We start from the raw sequence: 23,220 nt of genomic DNA, 5'->3' as shown, positions 1-23,220 counted from the left end.
AGGTCTTCTCATTCCCTGTAACCATTTTGTTTTTCATGACAAAATTCTGCCTCTAGAACATGCCCTAGCTACAGGGACACTTTGGAACCAGTCACCAGTAGAAGACAGAATTAAGGCAACAATCATAGAAGATGTTTACCATGTATTTAAAATCTTCACAGCAGCTGCTCTGTAAGTGCCACACCTTTCGGCTAAGTGATTATTTACTCCAAGAGAAGGTTCTGACACCACATACAGGGGGAAAAAATTAAGAACTATTTAAAGACAGATGACATTCAAAGTAGTTTTAAAAATATATGTAAAAATGATTCCCGTGTTCCTGGGATTAAGGATTTCCATAAGGGGATATAATGATGCAGTGGGAAGAATGCTGACTTGTGCCACCATTCTTATAACTTGGAGCTTCTTCTATGAGATGGCATACTATCTTTCAGCCTGGTGTGATACAGGGGGGCAACAGAGAAAGAAAGCGTCACGTGATAAATGGAACCGAAGCAGGACTTTATTTCAGTTCTGAGCGGAAGCTCTCAGAACCATTGCTGAACCTACCAGCAATCTTACTTGTCTTCTGCCCCAAGAGCAGCCAATCCCAAGCCATCGTTGCTCCTTTAGCCTACATCCCAGAATGAAGACGGGCTTGGAGTCACAGCTGACCCTCAGCAACTTGTAACACAAGTGAGAAATATGCCTTATCTGTGGAAAGTCACTGACCCTGAGGATTTGTGCCACCAGAACACAACCTGGTGAAAGCTGACAGATGCAAAGCAGTGTCTAAAATGACTCCTAAAAATTCTAAGATGGTGGCCGGTCATCCCCACGGTAGTGACATCCTGAAAGCCTTTCTGGGCTTCCCACAGTGTCCAGAGAAACAGAATTCTGGTTAAGAGACAAGGCATTGGAGAGGGCAGAGTAGGCTGTAGGAAACTGTGAACAAAGAACACATCGGAGAAGCAGAGTGACAAAGCAAACGCCGACAACAAAAGGGCGTAAATAATAAAGGAACTCCGTCCATAACAAGCGGCGCATGCAAACTGGCCCACCCACTAACACCAGGGAGGAGGGGAAGGAAGCAAAGCAGGAAGCATCCAGATGCGAAGGTCTGCCTGAAAGACGTATCAGATAAAGACTAGAAAAGAGAAGGACCGAACAGCGGTGAGAGGAACTGTGAACAGCTTTAAGAGAAAAAAAAGTTAGACATTGCGTTTGCTGCATCAAGTCCCCTGCTCAACGGGAAAGTGCAGTAAGGCAGCCCGTCCTCTGGGAAACATTTCCATTTCAGCTCGGGGCAGGCACCCTCCAGATTCTGTTGTTGTTCAGTCCCTCAGTCGTGTCCAGCTTTCTGGTACCCCATGGACTGCAGCCTGCCAGGCTTCCCTGTCCTTCACTATCTCCCTGAGTTTGCTCAAACCCATGTCCATTTGCTGAAACCATCTCATCCTCTGTCGTTCCCTTCTTCTCTTGCCCTCAATCTTCCCCAGCATCAGGGTCTTTTCCAATGAGCCAGCTCTTCGCATCAGGGAGCCAAAGTATTGGAGCTTCAGTTTCAGCATCTGTCCTTCCAATGACTATTCAGGGTTGACACACACTTTAAGAGGCCGTGAATGGTGCCTTCTGCCTCCAGGGAATCAATGCCCTGGGCCCTCACTGCTGAAATTATGGTGGGGAGGAGGTGGGGTGCTGGCAGCATCAGCATCACCTGAGAGCTCGTGACAAGAGCAGAACCCCAGGTCCCACCCCAAACTGCAGTGACCCAGAATCTGCACTGTAATACAATTCCAGGAGGACTTTCCAACACGGGAAAGCTTAGTAAGTGCTGCCATAATGACCACTCTTCCCAAAGTAAGTGTATTATGCCCCGATGTATGTTGAATTGGGAACATAGGTTAAGACTCTCAGGTAGAGCATACTAGAAGTTTAGCTCCAACATTCATTAGTTATGCACCCTTAAACAAGTCACTTGACTTCCCCTGAGCCTCAGTTTCCCCCTCTACAGACTAAGCACAATGATACCTTCCTTAAAGGACTGAGGTGAAGGCCAAATGAAATAACATATGTAAACTGCAGAGTAAATACTGATAGATGTCAGTTCTATTACTTGCTGGCCATGAGCAGGTTTTGCTGAGGGGTGAGTGGTGAGGGTAAGAAGCAGCCAAAAGATGTTTTGAGGAAAGGAGGGCAAAGAGAAGTCCAGGCGAGGAATACTGTTGATGGGAAGGCACTAGCTTAAGTTGAATACTCTTATCTGGTCCTCCTTGTTCTCTGCCTTCTGTCTTCAGAAAAACAGTAGTGTATTCAGAAAGAAGCTGGATGCTAGAAGTCATGGCACACAAGGATTTACTTCAAGCACCTCCTCCCCCACAGGCATGCTAATTATTTAGCAGATGTGCATAATTTAACAACTACACAGCCAAGTCTCTCAGAGTCAGTGATTTCCACCCACATCCCAACGCTTACAGGAAAGTATCAACCCAAGTACATTTCCCTCAGCATATATTAAAGCTTCCCAACACAATATCTATAAATAAAGTACTGTACTGTATATGATTCATCCTGTTAGAGAATAGATTCCTCCTTTTAAAAAAGTCATATTAGTTGCTTGTATATTTTTGAGATTAGTCCTTCGTCTGTTGCTTCGTTTGCTATTATTTTCTCCCAATCTGAGGGCTGTCTTTTCACCTTGCTTATAGTTTCCTTTGTTGTGCAAAAGCTTTTAAGTTTAATTAGGTCCCATTTGTTTATTTTTGCTTTTATTTCCAATATTCTGGGAGGTGGGTCATAGAGGATCCTGCTGTGATTTATGTCGGAGAGGGTTCAATTCCAGAAAAATAAATGACCCCATCAAAAAATGGGCCAAAGAACTAAACAGACATTTCTCCAAAGAAGACATACAGATGGCTAACAAACACATGAAAAGATGCTCAACATCACTCATCATCAGAGAAATGCAAATCAAAACCACAATGAGGTACCATTACACGCCAGTCAGGATGGCTGCTATCCAAAAGTCTACAAGCAATAAATGCTGGAGAGGGTGTGGAGAAAAGGGAACCCTCTTACACTGTTGGTGGGAATGCAAACTAGTACAGCCTCTATGGAGAACAGTGTGGAGATTTCTTAAAAAACTGGAAATAGAACTGCCATATGACCCAGCAATCCCACTTCTGGGCATACACACTGAGGAAACCAGATCTGAGAGAGACACGTGCACCCCAATGTTCATCGCAGCACTGTTTATAATAGCCAGGACATGGAAGCAACCTAGATGCCCATCAGCAGATGAATGGATAAGGAAGCTGTGGTACATATACACCATGGAATATTACTCAGCTGTTAAAAAGAATTCATTTGAATCAATTCTAATGAGATGGATGAAACTGGAGCCCATTATACAGAGTGAAGTAAGCCAGAAAGATAAAGAACATTACAGCATACTAACACATATATATGGAATTTAGAAAGATGGTAATGATAACCCCATATGCAAAACAGAAAAAGAGACACAGATGTACAGAACAGACTTTTGGACTCTGGGAGAAGGCGAGGGTGGGATGTTTCGAGAGAACAGCATCGAAACATGTATATTATCAAGGGTGAAACAGATCACCAGCCCAGGCTGGATGCATGAGACAAGTGGTTGGGCCTGGTGCACTGGGAAGACCCAGAGAGATTGGATAGAGAGGGAGGTGGGAGGGGGGAATACATGTAAATCCATGGCTGATTCATGTCAATGTATGACAAAACCCACTACAATATTGTAAAGTAATTAGCCTCTAACTAATAAAAATAAATGAAAAAAAATTAAAAAGTCATATTAGGTTTTTGGGGAAATTGGTGTCCTATAAACCTGAAAATTTCGTTAGTTACAGAATTTCAAGTCCAGACTAACTTTGAGCTCTGTCTCCCTAAATTTCCTTTCAGTTCTGTCTGGATGTTTCATTTTTGTCACCACTATGAATGAATCAAACTCTTAAGAAAGATACGGGGCAACCCAGGCCCTCTATTCAAGGGCTAATGTGTCCAATGCATCTTAATCTTTGTGCATATTAAATTCAGCAACCATGTGGCCTCTGTCATGCAATGGAGATAAGAAATGTTAGTCTGGAGATCTATGTGTTTCTTAGTACAAATCTTTTAAGAGAAGAATTCAGCTTAAACTACATTAAATTGCACTAAACTAAAATTACTCTATTGCATTAATATGGGGGTGCACTTAGGTTTTTGGCCAGTTAATGAATATGATGCAAATGGAGAAACAGTGGAAGGTGGATGGAAAGAGAGAATTTGACAGACTGACACCTCCTTCGTAAGAAGGAAAGAGCTCTTGTTACAGTCAGTTAAATTCCCTTCCCCTCATTACAAAGATCTCTCAGCCAAAATTGACATAAGCGACATCCAGGTACCTGGTGCCCCACCGCAGGTATAAAGGATGCTGCCCGCATGCCCTCCAGAGCCCTGCCTCTCAGGCACCTCTCTTCCATCACAGGTGACACCTGGTCTCCAGAGCTTGGGGGGCTCAGCATGCTTCCACCAATGACACATCCACGAATTTCATATTTGCAAGCTGTTCATCAGAGGCCAACTCACAATACTGCAAAGCTCAACTAACTTGCTTTGCTCTGTGTTTCCTGCAACATGACTTCAGTTCAAATGTGCTTCATCGTTGGATATTCTCCTCTTAGACACGGGCTCTATGTTTTTATTCAGTCATTTTCTCTTATGGAGATGGAACCAAGCAAGCAAACTCCAACTGAAACCTTCAAACTACGTTTTGAAAGTGTAGACCAGTTTTGTACCTTCTGATAAGATTGGAAGCAAAGGCATGGGACTCAGAAGACACTCTCTGCCCAGTTCTGCCACTTACCGGCTGCATGTCCTTGGACAAGGCTGGAGTTCACCTCTGGCCTTTTTCTTCTCCTCTGTGATGTAGATATAATAACATGTCCTACCAAAGGTTGATCAAACAAGATCACATAGGTGGAGGCAGTTATGAAGTGTAATACTATGGCTTGAATTACCATACCAAGTATAACAGCAACTAGCTTGATTGCTCCAAAAAGCTCAGGCTTGTTTTTTTTTGTTTTTTTTTTAATAATTCAGAGAGAAAGTCAAAAGAAAAAGAGAAAGAGGAAGATTCTGCTTCTTAGTCCCAAGCAACATTTGTAACTGACGTGGCATAGATTGTATTATGATTGTCTTAATTTCACAGCATGGCAGCTTCAAAGTATTTGATCAGATTCATGTTTTTTAAATTAGCGTAGTACTGCACAGTCTCTCAAATTTGTCAAGAGCCCAGACCTAGGTGTCAAGAGACCTGAAAATTTTATTTGCCTCTTTCACAATGTTCTGTGGAACAATTTCACCTTTCTGAGTCTCTCTAAGTCTTAAAACTTGGTGGGTTTCATTCAGAAATCAATTTGGAAAGATTCAGCAAGAAACTGGAGACTATTTATATCTTTTGCTCAAATAATTACATATTTGAAAAACTATTTTAAGAACCTAATCCTAAATAGGACAACATGTTTAGGTGCAAAGATATTTGTTATAGTATAATTAACAGCAGAAAAATGACAATCAAAATGTTTAACCACAGTATATCTTTTTTTTACAAAAATATATGCTATCATTTAAAATGTTGACTCAGAATGCTATGTTATTACATAGGGAAATATTTAATAAACTATGTTAAGTAAAATAAAAATCAAGGTACCCAAATGTATGAATGGGCTAAGTCATAACCGACTCTTTTATGACCCCATGGACTGTAGCCCACCAGGCTCCTTTGTCCATGGAAATTCCCAGGCAAGAATACTGGAGTCGGTTGCCATTTCCTTCTCCAGGGGATCTTTCCGACCCAGGGATCCAACCTGTGTCTCCCGCGTTGATGGTGGAGGGCGCGATTCTTTACCTTCTTTACTGCTGAGCCACTAGGGAAGTCCAAAATGTATTAATATCCTATTTTAATCCTACATGCAGGCAGGAAAGAATAAGAAAACTCCTTGCCATAATATTGCCAATAGCCATGCTCCAATGAAAATGAGTCATTTTTAGGCTTTTTTCTATTGTTTACAGTTCATTTTCAGCTTTCCTCCATTTCCCAAATTTGCTTTAATGTTTATAATTTTATAAGTAAACAAAGACTAAAACATAATACTAGGAGGTTAAAATAGACAGTCTAAAGTCACCTATTTCAATGTTAAGGATCTATCCTTGTATCATAGTCTCAAATGTAAAGGTCTGTGATTAAAATAACCCACAGTGTCAAACCAAGAAATCACTAATAAAAGTTTACAGCTACAGAATGCTGTGTTTAAACACACAGAATCTCAGTGCCTGTTCCCACAGCACTCCCAGAAGTGATGGGCCAAGGTGTGTCCAGTGTAACACAGCAATCAGGGTGGATGCATATAAATCTTTCTGAGAGCAAAAGTCCAATGAAGAGGCCAGTAGTCAGAAGCATGACTCCATGTTTATGAGATACATCAGAGCAGTCTATTTAAATGGCAGTCTATGAAACCCTGTGTGTGTGTGAACTGATTTTTACAGCCATGTCATGCTTGGTCAGCAGGCTATTTTGGCATGGAATAATCCCATAGATGTGAGAAATACATTTCCCCATCATAAGGCTCAAAGTGATATAACACTATGGAGAGCTAATGAACTTTTCAAAATGTTTTAAAAGCCAGTTCTGGAATGGCATTTTGATCTGCATCCAGCACAGTGAGTTTATGTCTGGATTTTTTGGAGACTGGAAAAAAGAGTGATGGAGCTTCAGGCCGATGTCCAAGGGTAAGCAGTGAAGTGACAAGCTCATGACGAGTTGCACACCAATGAGGTTGCTCTGCTTTCTGCATGGCTTTATGTCAGATTCACAAAAATTCAGCTACAGGATAAAATTCTCCCTCTGGTTTATCTTTTTCTACGACCTGTTCCCTGGTGGCTCAGAGAAAAGAATCCACCTGCCAAGCAGGAGACTCGAGTTTGATTCCTGAGTTAGGAAGATCCCCTGGAGAAGGAAATGGCAACCCACTTCAGTATACTTACCTGGGAGATTCATGGACAGAGGAGCCTGGTGGGCCACAGTCTATGGGGTCACCAAGAGTCAGATACCAGCTGAGTGACCAAGACTTTATACATGACCTGTATACATTTCCTAAGACCATGTTTTCAATTTGCCTACAATCTAAAAAGAAAGAAAAAGTTATCCCGATGATCATGGTAAAAATTGAAAGTGAAGTTTGTATTATATTAAACCACAGTCAGTTCAGTTCAGTCACTCAGTCACGTCTGACTCTCTGTGACCCCATGGACTGCAGCACACCAGGCCTCCCTGTCCATCACCAACTCCTGGAGCTTGCTCAAACTCATGTCCATTGAGTCGGTGATGCCATCCAACCATCTCATCCTCTGTCATCCCCTTCTCCTCCTGCCCTCAATTTTTCCCAGCATCAGGGTCTTTTCCAGTGAGTCAGTTCTTCACATCAGGTGACCAAAGTATTGGAGCTTCAGCTTCAGCATCAGTCCTTCCAATGAATATTCAGGACTGATTTCCTTTAGGATTGACTGGTTTGATCTTAGGACTGGTTTTTGACCACAAGGATTGGTCAAAATTCTGCCCACCTTTCTTTGAAAGAATCCAGGCCTCCCAAAGTCAATGACTTTGGGAGTCTGCTTACATGGTAGCTGCCGAAGGGTGAGGAATTCTACCTGATGTTTCAGCTGGGAGATGCTGCACGCAAACCAAACCAGGTTGCTAAGGGCAGAGAAGAGATGAAAGTGTTAACAAAACAGAGGATGGAGGCCAGAGAGCGACCTGCCCTCAGCCTCCCTGGAGAGGGACTTGGGGACGCTGCTATCCTGGAGAAGCAACTGGGCCCGTGCCTTCTCAGACATACCAGTGGCAGGGGGCAGCTAATCTACCCACCTGTCACAACACTCCTGTCTCTCAAGGAAAGGTACTGGTCTGGCCAGCAGCATGGGCCACTTGCTAGAGAAAATGCGTATGAAGAGTGCAAGACAAGCAAAACGCTCCTCCATCAGGCTGAGCTTCTTCCCGGGGCCCTTCCTTCTTTTCCATTTTGGAGAGCAAGAAGCAAACATGTACATCTCTCTTTTGTACCCTTCAATCAATAGATAATTTTATGCCTTTATTTATGGCTGTGCTGGGTCTCACTATGCAGGCTTTTTTCTAGTTGCAGTGAGCGGGGGCTGCTCTCTCTTTGGGGTGCGAAGGCTTCTCCTTGTGGTGGCTTCCCTCGTTGCAGAGCATGGGCTCTAGGGCACCGGGGCTTTAGTAGTTGTGGCACATGGGTTCAGTAGTTGCAGCTCCTGGGCTCTAGAGCACCGGCTCAATAGTCATGGCGAATGATCTTAGTTGTTGCACAGTACATGGGATCTTCCTGGATCAAGAATCAAACCTGTGTCTCCTACATTGGCAGGCAGATTCTTTACCACTGAGCCACCTGGGAAGCTCCAACAGATCATTTGTTCACAGCAAAAAAAGACCTAATTGGACTGTTGGGCTGCTTTGAAAATAAGCCACTTATTCTTTTTTATTTTTTTAATTTTTATTGAAGTATAGTTGATTTATAATGTGTTATTTTCAGGTGTATGGCAAAGTGACTCAGTTACATATAAACTTTTTTCAAATTATTTTCCTAATATTACAAAATATTGAGTATAGTTCCCTGTCCTATACTGTAAAACCAAAAAAGCCACTTTAGTTCTTAAAGTCCTATTGTTTCCAACTGGAAGAAAGAAATGGGTCCTACAATGGGGAAAATCTTTCATTAAAACTTTCCAAATAATATAAAATCCATCAGCAGGCAGCCCCTCCCTCTCCAGTTGTTCTTAGGGATCTTATTTTACAGGCCCAAGGTCATTGCTGCAACTTCTTTATGGAGCCCAGAACCAGAGTAAAGTTCTTGGTTCAGAATGGGAGTGGAGAGTGGGGCTTCTCACATCTCATATGTGCCACAGGCCTATTTATGCTTCCCCACATCAGGCTCACATTTATAGCACCTCATCACGCTCCATCCTGACTCAGGATCACTTGCTATAAACCATGACATTTCACACATCTGGCTTCACTTAAGAACGAGCTCAGCCATGCAAGGGACTTTTCCAGACAACTGAAGCTTTCCTTCCATGTAACAACTGCTGTTCTATTTTTTTTTTAACATTAATTATCTGAGTTGGATTTTTTTCTGAAATTGCTTACTTACCCCCACCTTCTCTTAAACAGGACACCAAGCTTAAATCATGTTTCTTCCTTGATTATTCCAGGTCATTGTTGTGAACTTTCTGCCATTGATGTTATGGCCTCCAGAGTCTGTGCAGGTGTTTAGGACTGTTTACCCCACATCAGATGGAATGACACTTGCTGAGAATCTGGGTCCACTTCTTGGAAGTTTGTTTGCCTGTGGTTTTGTTTGTGCAGTTCCCCTATTGCCCCTTACCAGCAGTGGCAACCTCTGGCTAAAACTCCTCCCACCAGCCCGCTCAGAGAAACAAATCCTGTCAAAGCCCAAGTTAAGTAATGAGGATGACATAAAATCGGTGCCAGCATTTGTGAGTCTTTGTTGTGCTCCCACCATTCTCTGAATGACTTTCAGATATCATCATACCAATCAGCTCAGAAAGACAGTTTAGGGGATTTTCTTGTGAGAAAGGAACTAATTCTCCAAGTAGGTTTTTTAGTGTTCAATGGCAGTTGTCTGAAGGAAGGCTGCCTTTGTGTAATTTTCAGTTTTCTGGAAACTTTGAACTCCAGACACATGAGCTCTTACTCTTGCAGATCATTCATCCTGAGCTTTTGGAAAGATTTTCTTCTATGTCTCACCACTTTTCAAACTTTCCTCCCCTCGAACCCTGGTTTTCTTTGCTTTTCTCCTACTTTCCTCCCAATTCCATCCCCACCTTTCTTCTTTCCTTTCTCCTTCTTCTCCTTTACTTCCAATGTGGGTGTCCCTCGTAAAACCAGTAGTCTTCTGCACCATTGCTAAGCTGGCAGTCTGGAGAGCAGATGTGAAGCAAATAGCAGAAATCTTGACTCCTAACCTCAGCTCTTCTTGCCAGTTGTGCCATCCAGGCTGTGCTCACTCTATCTACACTCACTCACTCAGTCAAACTCAACTTTTCTGTCTCCAGCAAGAGAGTGACAATAATGAAGGGGGGAAAATGTACAAATAAACTTATTTACAAATCAGAAATAAATCCATAGATATGGAAAACAAACTTGGGGTGACCAAAGGTGAAAGGAGGGGAAAAACAAATAAGGAGTTTGGGATTAACATATATACACCACTATATATAAAATAGATAACCAGCAAGGACCTACTGTATAGCACAGGGAACTATACTCAATAATTTTTGATAACCAATAAGGGAAAAGAATCTGAAAAAGAATATATATATACATATCTATGAAACTGAATCACTATGCTATACACCTGAAACGAACACAACGCTAAGTTGTGAATGTCTGTGAATCAACTACACTCCAATTAAAAAGATAATGTACATGAATATGTTTAGCAATCATATGGAAATTATTGTTAATAGTGAGTTTAAAAGAATTCCTTTGACTATATTCAGAATCTGGGATTTGAACTGGAGCTCACATTTAATTGTACATTATTCATAAATAAAATGGTAATGATAAAAGTACAGAGAGAAAAGTTTTGGCTAAAAATTCAGTTTTGAGAACTTCACTATATTGTTGTCGTTGTTGCTCACTCAGTCATGTCCAACTCTTTGTGACCCCATGGACTGCAGCACGCCAGGCTTCCCTGTCCTTCACTATCTCCTGAAGTTTGCTCAAACTCATGTCCATTGAGTCGGTGATGCCATTCAACCATCTCATGCTCTGTCACCCCCTTCTCCTGTCCTCAATCTTTCTCAACATCAGGGTCTTTTCCAACTAGTCAGCTCTTCCCATCGGGTGGCCAAAGTATTGGAGCTTCAGCTTCAGCATCAGTCCTTCCAATGAATATTCAGGGCTGATTTCTGATTTGATTTTTAGGATTGACTGACTTGATCTCCTTGCTGTCCAAGGGACTCTCAAGAGTCTTCTCCAACGCCACAGTTTCAAAGCATCAATTCTTTGGCGCTCAGCCTTCTTTATGGCACATCCATACATGACTGTCGGAAAAGCCAGAGCTTTGACTACATGGACCTTTGTCAGCAAAGTGATGTCTCTGCTTTTTAATACTCTGTCTAGGTTTGTCATAGCTTTTCTTCCAAGGAGCAAGCATCTTTTAATATTATGCATAATACTAAATCTAAAGAAGTTTCTAAATTGAAATAATGCTTGCACATATTTTCATGTATCAATTCTTAACATAAGAAATCTAAAGAGCAGAAGGAAGCTTACTGTAGGACATTAAAAACTCAGTTGTGTGTTAAAAAAAAAATAATGAAGGAATCTGGAAAACCAAAAGTTATACTCACAACTTTGATGGAAACTAAGGGGCAACTTCTAACTTTTTTAAAAAGCCATTCTCATTATCAAAAATTCACTAAATACCCACAATATTTCTAGTCACTGTAAAAGCTAGTCACAGACCCTATCTTCCAAGTAGTTTATCTGTCTTTTATTTTTCTTTCACTTGGGCATACAGTGAAACAGTCTCCCAATTTATTCAACCAAATCATAGATCGTCCCACACCATAACTTTCTCATAGCAGGTTCTCAATGATATTGATTGATGAGTCAATTATCCAAGGATATTTTAATATAAAATAGTCAAAAACAGAGAAATGAACCTCTCTGGGTCAAAGTGAACTCACTACCCAACCCTCCCATAAACCTGCCAGGTTGCTTGCATTTTATTTAAAGAGAATGAAATGTTCGAGGATATCTGGTGAGAAGACACAGATGTGGGAGTGGGTCCTGGAATGGGAGTCAGATGACCTGGGAGCAAACACTGGCTCTGTCCTTTACTGACCTGAAAACTTGGGTAAAATTCTTGCCCACCTGAACCTCAGTTTCTTCAACTGCAAAGGGAAATAATAGCTACCTCACAAGGCTGCTTTGAGTATTAAGTGGAAAAATATATTTCTTAGGGATAAGACAGATAGCCGACAAATTTCAGTCAAATTAAAATCATCCCTGTTTCTATAAAATGTAAATAGGGCTTCCTGGCTGTCTTGTTCACCGTGATCATTTTCATGTTTTTATTACTGAGGGTGAAAGATCTATTATTGTCTTAGTACATACACACCTGCAATAGTCTTAATATCATTTGACTGATGAGGCCAGTCTGGAAGGCCTTCAACTTTCCTATCAAGGGCTGAAAAATCTTCCCTGCTAGTCTCATGACATTAGTGCTGGCCCAGAAGCAGCAGAACAAGCTGGGCCAGCTTGGTGAAATGGCTGGGATTGGGGGAGTCTAATTTTTCCCCTTTGGATCACACAGTGGAAGATCTAAGGCTCCAATAGTTCCACTCTGTCCACCGATGCCCAGTGTGGTTTTGCAGAGTGCCCATGCCCTTCCCTGCCTCTCTCCAATCCATTCATGCTTTAATCCACCAATTCTTACAGATTCCAAGCAATCATGCATAAAAACTAGGCTCACTATTTTACAGTAACATTTTGTACAAAGTGTGTACCACATAAAATCACTGTATCGCACTCCTTGACCTTAACATTTCTCATCTCCTTCTAGTGAACCAACCCGAATTCCCATACACTATGGCCAGCCCTTCTCCAGATTCAGATCGCTAAACGTCTGCACCTGCTCATCCATTTATTCATTTTTTGGCCACTACAGTGTCTTATGAGTTCTGCAAGCCTTTTATCTTCTGGCTCCATTCATTATAAAAACATTTCCCCCTTTTTGTGCTTAGCACAGTCATGGCTCAGGGCTTCCCTGGTCGCTCAGTGGTAAAGAATCTGCCTGCCAATGCAGAAGACGCAGGAGACAAGGATTTGATCCTTGAGTCGGGAAGATCCCCCGAAGTAAGAAATGGCAACCCACTCCAGTATTCTTGCCTGGAAAATTCCATGGACAGAAGAGCCTCATGGGCTACAGTCCATGAGGTCTCAAAGATTGGGACATAACTGAGCAACTGAGTACACTGCAGTCATGACTCACGGTCCCAAGAAGCCCCTGAAGGCTATAGCGGCTCCAAAGCATCCGATGCTGAGTAAACTGACCAGTGTGTTTGCTCCTCATCCATCAGCTGGTCCCCACAAACTGAGAGGGTATCTTCCCCTCATCTTTTACTAAGGAACAGATTTAAGTATTCGCTGACAGGGTGTGAAGTAAAGAAGATCTGCATGCAGTGGCTCACTAAGACTGATGGCAAGGTCCAAATTGATACAGCCCACCTGCTCGCTTTAAGGATGTCACCAGCATTGGCAAGAAAGGGGAGAATTTCTGTCTGATCTGTGACACAAGGGTGGCTTTGTTGTTCACTGAATGACACCTAAGGGGCCAAGTACAATTTGTGCAAAGTAAGAAAGATCTTTGTGGCACAAAAGAATCCCTCATCTGGTGACCCACGATGCTCATATCATCCACTGTCCCGATTCCCTTTCAAAATGAATGACTCCACTGAGATTGATTTCAAATCTGGCAAGATGACTGATTTCAACAAGTTTGATACTGTGGGAAGAACTGAACAATCTCTGCTGCGATCACCAACAGAAAGAGACAACCTGGTCCTCTTGGTGTGGTTCATGTGAAAGACGCCAACAGCAGCATCTCTGCCTCCCCATTCTCCAACATTTTTGTTATTGCAAAGGCAACAAACCATGGATTTCTTTTCTCTGAGAAAAAAGTATCTGTCTAACCATTGCTGAACAGAGAGACAAGAGATTGGCAGCTAAAAAGAGCACTGAGTCAAATGATCTCTATGAGACATGACTGGAAGGGTCTTTGGGCTTAATTGGGCTTCCAAGGTGGTGGTATTGGTAAAGAATCCATCTGCCAATGGAGGAGATGTAAGAGACATGGATTCAATCCCTGGGTCAGGAAGATCCCCTGGAGGGGAGCATGTCAACCCACTCTAGTATTCTTGCCTGGAGAATCCCATGGACAGAGGAGCCTGGTGGGCTACAGTCCACAGGGTCGTAAAGAGTTGGACATGACTGAAGCAACTTAGCACTCACATAGGGCTTCATTAAAGATAATGAGGAATGATTAATTGCCAAAAAAAAAAAGCCTCTCACAAACAAACAAAAGCCATTTACTTAGCTTCAGGCACTGCACCAGGTTCTGGAGTACAAGTCTCTGGAGCAAATACATACAGAGAGACCTTGGTCCCTACTCTCATTAATCAAACCAACATGCCCAATAGAGATATAATATCAAGCTGAGATAAATTATCTAAAAACATCACCCAAAACCTTGACTTAGACTCATGAACTGGGAGGTTGGGTAGAAAGGGGTCATTCAGCAAAGTTTTCCCTTCATCTTCCCCTGATCTGAAGAAGAGGTAGGGGTTATTTAAACTAGGAGAAGGAGCCAGCAGAAGCTGGGCAGCAGATGAGTCAGATCCTAGGGTCAGGGTAAGAGAGTTTTCTGTTCTCCCAAGAGCAATGGGAAGTGATAAGAAGGATTTAAGGGAGTGATGTGACAGAAATAAAAGACACTTTCACAATGGCTGGCAGCAGTGGGAAGGAGAGTGGTCTGCAGGGGATCAACTGGCTAGCTGGCCATTGGAGTCATCTGGATGTCTGAGATACAGTGGGTGGGGAAGGGATAGAGGAAAAGGAAGTGCCCAATTGGAGAAACCAGATGAATACTGATGCCATTCACTGAGACAAGGAGCTGCAGGAAAGGACACCTTGGAGGCAAAGGGACAGAAGTAGCCATTGTTTCAAGCTCTGTGCCGAGGGCTGTAGGTACATTATTTTGGCTTTCTGACAAGGCTGCAAAGTTGGTATCATTATCTCATTTTTCAGATTAAAAACCCAAAGCTGTAACATCAGCTTAGTTTTTCTGACCCAAACTTTATGGATCTAATTTTTCAGGGCGATCTAGTGCCCAATTAGCCTCCTAAGAGCTCTTAAGAAGAAAGATGACTTTTCCTTAGAAACCAAAGCCCAAAGCCACAGAGCTCAGATAGAAATGGATTTGGAACAATGCCAGAGACTTTGAGTAGGTTACTCTGGGACCCGTGGCAGGGCGGCCATGTGTGATTGTGCATAATTACAATGTGCACAAATGTAATATTATAATATTACAATTACAATCATAATGCAATGTGTGATTGCATGCTGCACAAACCCAGAGGACACTAGTCATAGCAAAGTTCCTGTGGATGCTGCCTCCTGAATACATCAGCCCTGCCCCTCCCCAGTTTCTTTTCAAAGAAAGACTCCAAGCTCCATGACTCTAGGGTTCAAAAAGAATCAGTGACCAAGGCAACACCATGCACTTGACCTCTCTGATCCCAGAGCTTCTTTCCTCTTTTGCAACCTTCATTTAGACCCAGGTGTTTACCCCTCACCCTTTTCTCTGCTCATCTAGTACCCTAGGGAGAAGGAGATGTAAGGGAAGAGTGACCCGTCCATCATTAGACTGCTATTGCATACAAGAGCTCCCCAGAGGGATATACCAAATCTAAAACATTGCTAATATCTGCCCAAATTAATGCTACAGAGAAACAAACAAGTTATATAAAAGCTGTCACTTTTTTTATCTAGTTATAAAATATTCCCCAAATTTCTGATTAAAGAGTGTCCTTGCTCACCTGATTGCATCTTCTCAGGCCCGAGATGCTGTCCGAAGAGCAGTCACCAATTCTTTATCTTTGAGGAAGACCAATCCACTCTGTGATTTACCCTGAAAAAGTCTCGTTCTCTGGCCCAGGGGCCAGGACAAACCACAGCTCTCCAATTTAAAAGTTCAGGCAGTGAGAAATGGAGCTGACTCTAGGACTAAAGCAATCAAGGGCTCTTTTCTCATCAGCCCCTAAGGCAGTGACACCACATTCGCAGAAGTGCTTTGGATTCCTGAGTTTCTTGCTCGGGAATGCTCTGACAAGAGGCACAGTCTCAAGTGCGCCAGCCCTGACTTATGATGGCGAGGGAGCTGATCCTGCAGTCTGTGATCAGAATGAGCTCAGCTTTCTAAATGAAACTGCTCTACCAGCATCTCCATCCTCCTCAGTCTTACCACCGTGGCTCTTTAAAAGGTATAGAACATTCATTTTAAAGATGCTCTTTATTGATACATATGACCTTGTTTCTATAAAGGAAGTCAGGAAGGATATATTTCTCAATTTCCAATCAAGATGATTCCTCTGCAGACACACTGCAGTGTTTTTCTTTTTTTTGAAAGCTCATCTCCTCTATCAACTCTGATGTGGTTGGTCCCTTGGAGTTTTGAATGTGCTTCCTTGTCCCTATGCCACATAGCAGAGTGTCAGTTGACATTTAAGGTCACCCAGGATTTTTCTACTACAGAAGTCCACATATGGACCAGTTCCCACTGCAGAAACGAGCCCTTCATCTGCAGCCTGCACTGCTCGAAGGCAGATGCATTCCCCAGACTCTGGTGGTGACAGTGACCCTCTCCCCACAGCATTCCTGGGATATTGATGTGCCCTGTATTCCTTCTGCTGGCAGCTGACACTTCCCCCAATGCTGGCTCATGACCCAGCTCTGGGGGCAAAGGGCTGCAGCGACCCCCAGCCCTGAGCACCTCTTGACTTGTATCAGCTGGTGCAGTCTGGCAGTGGGAGAGGCTCAGCGGCCAGACTGCCCCGTGTAGAGACCCTGGCTTCCTGCCATTCAGAATTCCAGGGGTCTCATTCCTCATTTAGCTCCTCTTTTTCTCCAAAGTTCATGGGAACTTGGACCATTAACTGACATCATAAAGCTGTCTTGGCCTGAACACTTTTTTGAGCTAACCACTATGACATTGGAGGACATTTGCCAAATCACAGGCTAGGGCTCAAAGCCCTCGTTCCCTCCCCATCTTCAATTTCTCTTACCACAGAAAGAGTCTGAGAATGACTAAGACACCACTACAGAAATGGTATAACTGAAAATGGAAAGTACAGCTAAAATTTAAGGATAGATCTGGCTCTATGGGATTTGATCTCTGTCCCTATTTCAGCTCAGAATGAGCAGGTGGAAAAGTCAAGTGGACACTGGCAGGAGAAGAGAAAACTTGTTTTTGCTCTTATTTCTAGTTTGAGCAGTGAGTATTTAGATCAGGATCAAATAATGACTTTTTCAAAATAAGGGTTACTTATGTGTGGTTATCCCTTAGAAATGACTTGTTCAGACTGATCTGTGATGACCAAAACTTAGAAAGGAATAAACCATGGCAACAGAAGGATCACTTTGAAAACTAATTCTCTGCAAAACAATCATCTTTTGCTTTGCAAAACAATTCTCAATAGACTGGGAAAAAATTCTAAGTGGTCAGTAAAAACAGGAAGATATAGTCACCCTCCTGTATAATAAAATAAATACTAGTTTTAAAAAAAAAGAAAAAGAAACAGAATTGGGTTCTCATAAGGGGAAGGGAACCCAGGTAACAAGCATCATTCTTTGATTTCCATCCCTATTGCCTTGGTGGGTCTTGCTCTCCTGGTGTTTATTCTATTGTCTTGATTGTTTTAAAAATAACTGAATCAGTTCCCTAGTTGTCAGGAAGGCACCACTTCTAGAGACTGTGCTTGGAAGGAGTGAGTATTTCCCTTGCTGTCCTCCGCCTTCAGCTAAGGTGTTTTACAGAGAAACTGCAGGTACCCAAGCCTGTTCTTACCAGGCGGGAGGCAGGCCCCCTGAGAAGCATTTGAGGTCCAGAAGAGGGTGATCCCTCTTAGACCACACTTGAGGTTTACTTTTGACATTTCTCATAAATGCCACATATTCTCACGAATGAAGGGGAAGTATCCGAAGGGGAAATTTAAGGAAAAGTCTGATGGGATTAAGTAACTGAATCTGCCTCAGTTTGAGGACTAGCAGAACTGAGGTGAAAAAAGAACTAGGAGACCACTCTCCCAATTTGAACAGAAATAAGCTTCGAGCTACCTGATTAAAAATGAAACACCTTCCTTCTACTTCAAAGCTTTCTGCTCCACCCAAGGGCCTGGCCTAGAACAGCAGAGCTCTCCTCACAATGACAGATGAATAATAAATGCTCCTAGTCAGAAGAAAGGGCATACAAACAATTTCTCCAAAGGTTTGGTTATTGGAGATTTTATCTATGGCTAAGAGTAATTCCATTTTACAATTTAAAATTTCTTTGGTCTTTGAAATTAGCTAGCTCCAGTGATGAAGAGGTTATGTTCATGTAACAGAACAAGACCCTCCAGCAGGGCCAACCTGAAACAGACTCCTCCCCCGCCCATGTTCTCCATCTGCCTCTGTAGAAAAACTTTAGCCTCCTAGGCCTTCCTTGAATTCCAAAGAATAAATTTAATCAGAGAAGTGAAAAAAAATGCAGAAAGAAAGAAAAACAAACAAGACAAAATAATAAGAATTTAGCCATTAAAAAAAGTCAAGGAATCGGGATTGGGAATACATGTAAATCCATGGCTGATTCATATCAATGTATGACAAAACCCACTGGAAAAAAAAAAAAAGTCAAGGACCTTTAGTTCCTTCTTAAGAGTTATAGATAATATTCTGAGCTATATACTTTGAGCTGTTTTTCAGACACTGAAACTCCCATCAGGTAGAAGTTAACTATATGCTGCCTACAAGCACATAAGTCCCAGAGTGGTTGGAACCAGAAAAGCTCTGAAACTGGTGAGATCCCAATTACCTCATCACCAACCAATCAGAAGAATGCTCATGAGTTGATCATGTACCCCACAACACCCCTGTCCCTCACCATGACTTTTAAAACCTTTCCCTAAAAGTTATTGGGGAGTTCAGGCCTTTTGAGTACTAAATACTGGACTCCTTGTTTGGAACCTGAAATAAACATTGCATTTTCTTGTACCATAACCCAGTGTCAGTAGATTGGCTTTACCGAGTGCAGGCAAGCCAACCCAAGTTTGGTTTGGTAACATTAAGACTTTGAAAGGGAATCGGTTATTTCAAATCATTAAAAGATATATATCATATGTATAGAATATCAAAGAAAGAAGTCAGGTAGGAAATAATCCCTGCCCATTAGACATTTTTTTAGGCTTCATAAAGATAAATCTATATCAACTTCTGATGGAAAATGACTTAAGGATAACACCTAAATTCAATCTAGTTCTGGTCTAATAAAGTCTAGGTGAGAACCAGTATGATAATTTTCTTCTCCCTAAAGTGTTTCCCAAAGGATTAACCTAATTTTTAAAAACCCTACCATTCTATTGTGAATAAACCTCTCACAAATGAACGCCATAATTACTGACTTTATTTTTTTCTCCTAAACAAAGACTGAGTGTATATATATATCCTCTAAAGTAAAAGGTTTACCTACTACTATAGTTGAATGTTGTATATTAAGTAAAATTTTTTTTTCACCTAGAAAATATAATTTGTCAGGGGAAATGTGACATTAAAAGTGACCAAACCACCTTTACTATGGCTAAAGATGAAAGGCTACTTGTGATTGCTAACAAAAAGCGTATTACAAGAAAAAAGATACAATTAGCAGTAATTATTCTTCCAGCTAAAGCAGGAAACTGGGAATAGTATTACAAACAATCACTTCTTTTTCCTGTCATTTTTTTTAATGATGAAGAGCAACTGTTCCTCTAATGAAAGGACTCAGTAAATAAACTTAAGCATGCCTTCTACCTAATTAATCTGAAACAGGGAATTTTTCACCTCAGCAATTGCTCTTCAGAAATGAGACAAACCTCTTGCTCACATCAGACCCCACAATCTAAATGTTTATTATTAAAATAAATGTTACAGGAGTGGAACACAGGTGCAGTTTACAACTGCGTGATGGTTGATCACCATTTTTTTCAATCCATGAAAAAAATGAGTAAGTTGCCAAAATTGGTCTTTTTTGATCATTTCTCACTCAATGTTAGAAAAAGAACAAAGAGCAGAGTTATGCTATCAGAAATGCAAAAAAGAAAAAAAGAAATGCAAGTATTTCAGTTTTTTCCTTCATGTGCTCAAGTAAACCTATAAGAGGGTCAGCAGTAAACACAGAAACAATCGCAAACCTCCTCAATTCTGAAATCCCCACAGATTATCAACTCTCTGGGAGGCTTAAGGTAGAAAACAAAGTATTTGTATTAGCATTAGTCAACTTTAAAGGCCTCTTAAAGGATACTTACAGTTAAACCTCTGCAAGAATCAACTTTAATAATCTTTTAAAGGATACTTACAGTTAAATCTCTGTAAGAATCACACATTCGTCTCCACTCCCTTTGTTGTGCAAGGGTAAATGAGTTACAGAAAAAAATCCCTGCAAATACCGTGCCTTGTGGTTAAGACGTCATCTTAATGCAGACTTTGTATTTTGGCTTTTATGAAGGTTTAAAGGTTAAAGGCAAAATAAATTATGCAATTCCTCCTATGCCAGGCCTGTAAAAGGTGCTTTAAGTGTTCATTAAAGATATTGCTTCCAAATGGGCAAAAGCTTTTTTGTTAAGTGCCAAAAGAGAAACATTTCCATTATGCTCATTACAGCAATGCTGGAGAGCCAAAACAATTTGGAATCAGGAAACTGCTAGAATCTGTTGTTCCACAATGTATAGCAACTGTCAATATACACAGTGAGAAACTACCCTCACTGTTTGGACAGCAGTACAGTAAAACGGAGTCCGCCACAAGCTGGTCTGCTTCCAGGAGAAAGATAATCTGGCAAACCCCAAAGCAACAGCAACAGCTGAGGTTTTCCCCTTCTGCCTCTGCCACAAGAGACAGATCTGAATAGGGCCCAGAGACACTCGATTCACGCTAGAATACCCCTGACTCCCTCCCAGGAAGGAGCAAGCCCCATGTAAGCGACGTTCGGGTAAATTGCTATTCTCACACATTCCTCTAGGTCGGCATTACCACTTCCTTATTTAGGTTTTGTCATCCCCTCCAGCTAAAGTACAGCTTCTTTTCCTTTTACACTTAAGCGTACTGCATCTGCAGAAGTCTGGGCTCTTTTATCGCAAGGAACACCACACCCATTTATCCTCTAGCCTGCAGGGGCAAACTGTAGATTTGGCTGGATCTGCGTCTCTCCAACTACAAGCTGGATACACAGCGCCCAACTTCGACCAGGTCACCACCACCGCAGCCGGCGCTTTGGCTCTGGGGCGCGGATTATGGAGACAGACTGCCTGGCGTTAAGCCCCAGAGTCGCAGAGATTCTTTCCAGAGGACAGCCCGCACTCCCTGACAACTAACTGGCAAAGTTGTTTCTTCCTCCTCTGCCGTAATGCCCACCCATCAACGCGCGCGCGCGCGAGAACCAACGCACACAGCTTTTTGCTCCCTCAACTTACCAATTTAGACTTGGCGCGCTGCAAAAATTCTTCCATGTTGTTGAGAAAGGTATGGACCGGAGATACCCGGAGGGCGCAGAGGATTATCTCCTCCCGGGCGAGAGGAGCCGGGTCCCCGGAAAGTGGCCGCCCGGGACGCAGCGACCGGCTGCTCCCTCCTACCGCTCGGAGGCGGCTGAGGTTGTGGCTGAGCTCTCGGCTGTCGCCTCCCAGGGCTCCCCACCCCACCCCGAGCCCCGCCGCCCGCTCGGAGCGCCCGACTCTCCCCTAATAAGGAAAGTGGGTGTGACGCCCGGGAGCCCCAGGGCGCGCCTGGCACGCGGGCTGGCACGCGCCTGTGGGGCCGGAGCTCCGGGGCTGGGGCGCGGGGGCGGGCGTGTTGGCGGATGGCGAGGGGCTCCTCCGCCAATCGCAGGGCCCCGCCGCGGCCTCCTGACGTGGCGCGCCGAAAGATGCTGCAACCATGGACAGCGCCCAGAAGTCAGAGCCAAGTGCAAGGGGCTGCTGCAGAGGGAGGCTCTGCCGCAGGCAACGCCGCTGTCAGCCAGGGGAGGTGGAAAGAGGGAAGAGAGGCCCCCAGAGAACTCCCCTCCTCGGCCAGCGCCTTCTTGGCTGGCTGGCAAGTTACAGAGAGCTCCAGTGGCCACTTACGGAGCCGGCTCTGCTGGCCTGGCCAGGGGACACACTCAGCTAGATTGTGGGGTGGAGGGGTTACTGCTCAGCTAGAAGCAGTACGACCTTGATGGAAAATAATAGGGAGAGCAGGCTAGGAGGTTGTGGTAGGTTGCATCTTTCCTCCTTGCTCTCAAAACATACCTGCCCAGCAACAGACCCCTGCAGTTCACCCTAATTGGGTACCCTTATGTTGGCCCTGGGGCTACGGATACATATATCCTTCTGCAGCCGCAGTCCCCATCCACTCTGACATGTTTGCTCAGAAACACTGAGGGCGACAGAACCTCCTTCCTGCATAAGGGTCTGTGTTTGTACAAGATCTTCTGATCGTTTCTCTGTACATTAAAGTTTAAGAAGTACTGCAATAAACACTTAAACTCACAGCCATGAACCTTATTTTAAGCCACAGGATATGTCATGTGGACTCTCTAGCCTGCCTTATCAGGGGTCCACATATACCTGGGCTTTGGCCCACCTGCCTGTAATGCCCTTCCTGCCCTCCCACCAGCCCCACGGCCGGGCTAACTCCTGCTTCAGCTGCCAGCTTAGAGGAGTGACCTCGACACTGACTACACTTCAAAATCACATTAATATCACCCAGGGCTTGAAAAAAAAATACTGCTTCCCAGGCTATATTCCAGACCAATAGAATCAGTTGCTCTAAGAGCAGGGAGACTGCATCAGTCTGGTATAAAAATGCTCCAAGGGATTCCTAAATGCAGCCCAGGTATGAGCATCTGATACACCAAACTTTAGTGTGTATCTGAACCACCCAGAGATGTACTGAAACACAGATTTTTGTGCCTCACTCAGAGAATTTCAGGCTTCATAGGTCTGTTTAAAGGGCCTGAGAATTTCCATTCTTAACTATCTCCCAGGATTTGCTGATGCTGCTTAGAAGTTATCTTCCTCCAGGAAGCCTCCTCTGATCTACTTCTCCCTTTCCACCCCCATACTGAGTCAGTTGCCCCTTTCATGTTCTCTCCCAGTAACCTACAATGCCTGCTATACTATAAATTGCCTGATTATTTGTCTGTTCTCCACCAGGCTGTGAGTTCTATGAGAACAAGGACATTGCCTATCTCATTCATTGATGTATCCCTAACACAGTTCATTTCATACACAAATTTCAATAAATATATCTTAATGAATAAATGTACATATGAAAGGTTTCTCTCTTTC

At 43.0% G+C, this 23,220-nt stretch overlaps 1 protein-coding gene and 1 pseudogene across 1 annotated transcript in view; one reads left to right on the top strand and one right to left on the bottom strand.

The window, feature by feature from the left end:
- The window catches only part of PRUNE2 (prune homolog 2 with BCH domain), a 275,745-nt gene extending 254,121 nt beyond the window's left edge, over positions 1-21,624 (bottom strand). Inside the window, 1 exon segment of the mRNA XM_043486578.1 lies at positions 21,364-21,624. Within this exon segment, the coding sequence (XP_043342513.1) occupies positions 21,364-21,399 (36 nt within the window). The 5' untranslated portion in view covers positions 21,400-21,624.
- On the top strand, positions 13,086-13,868 carry LOC122452761 (annotated as a pseudogene).
- Positions 21,625-23,220: the final 1,596 nt, after the last annotated feature.

Source organism: Cervus canadensis, chromosome 14 (genome assembly GCF_019320065.1).
Source record: "Cervus canadensis isolate Bull #8, Minnesota chromosome 14, ASM1932006v1, whole genome shotgun sequence".
Classification (NCBI taxonomy): domain Eukaryota; kingdom Metazoa; phylum Chordata; class Mammalia; order Artiodactyla; family Cervidae; genus Cervus; species Cervus canadensis.
Note: the sequence above shows the minus strand (reverse complement) of the source record. Positions and strands in the feature narration are given on the sequence as shown.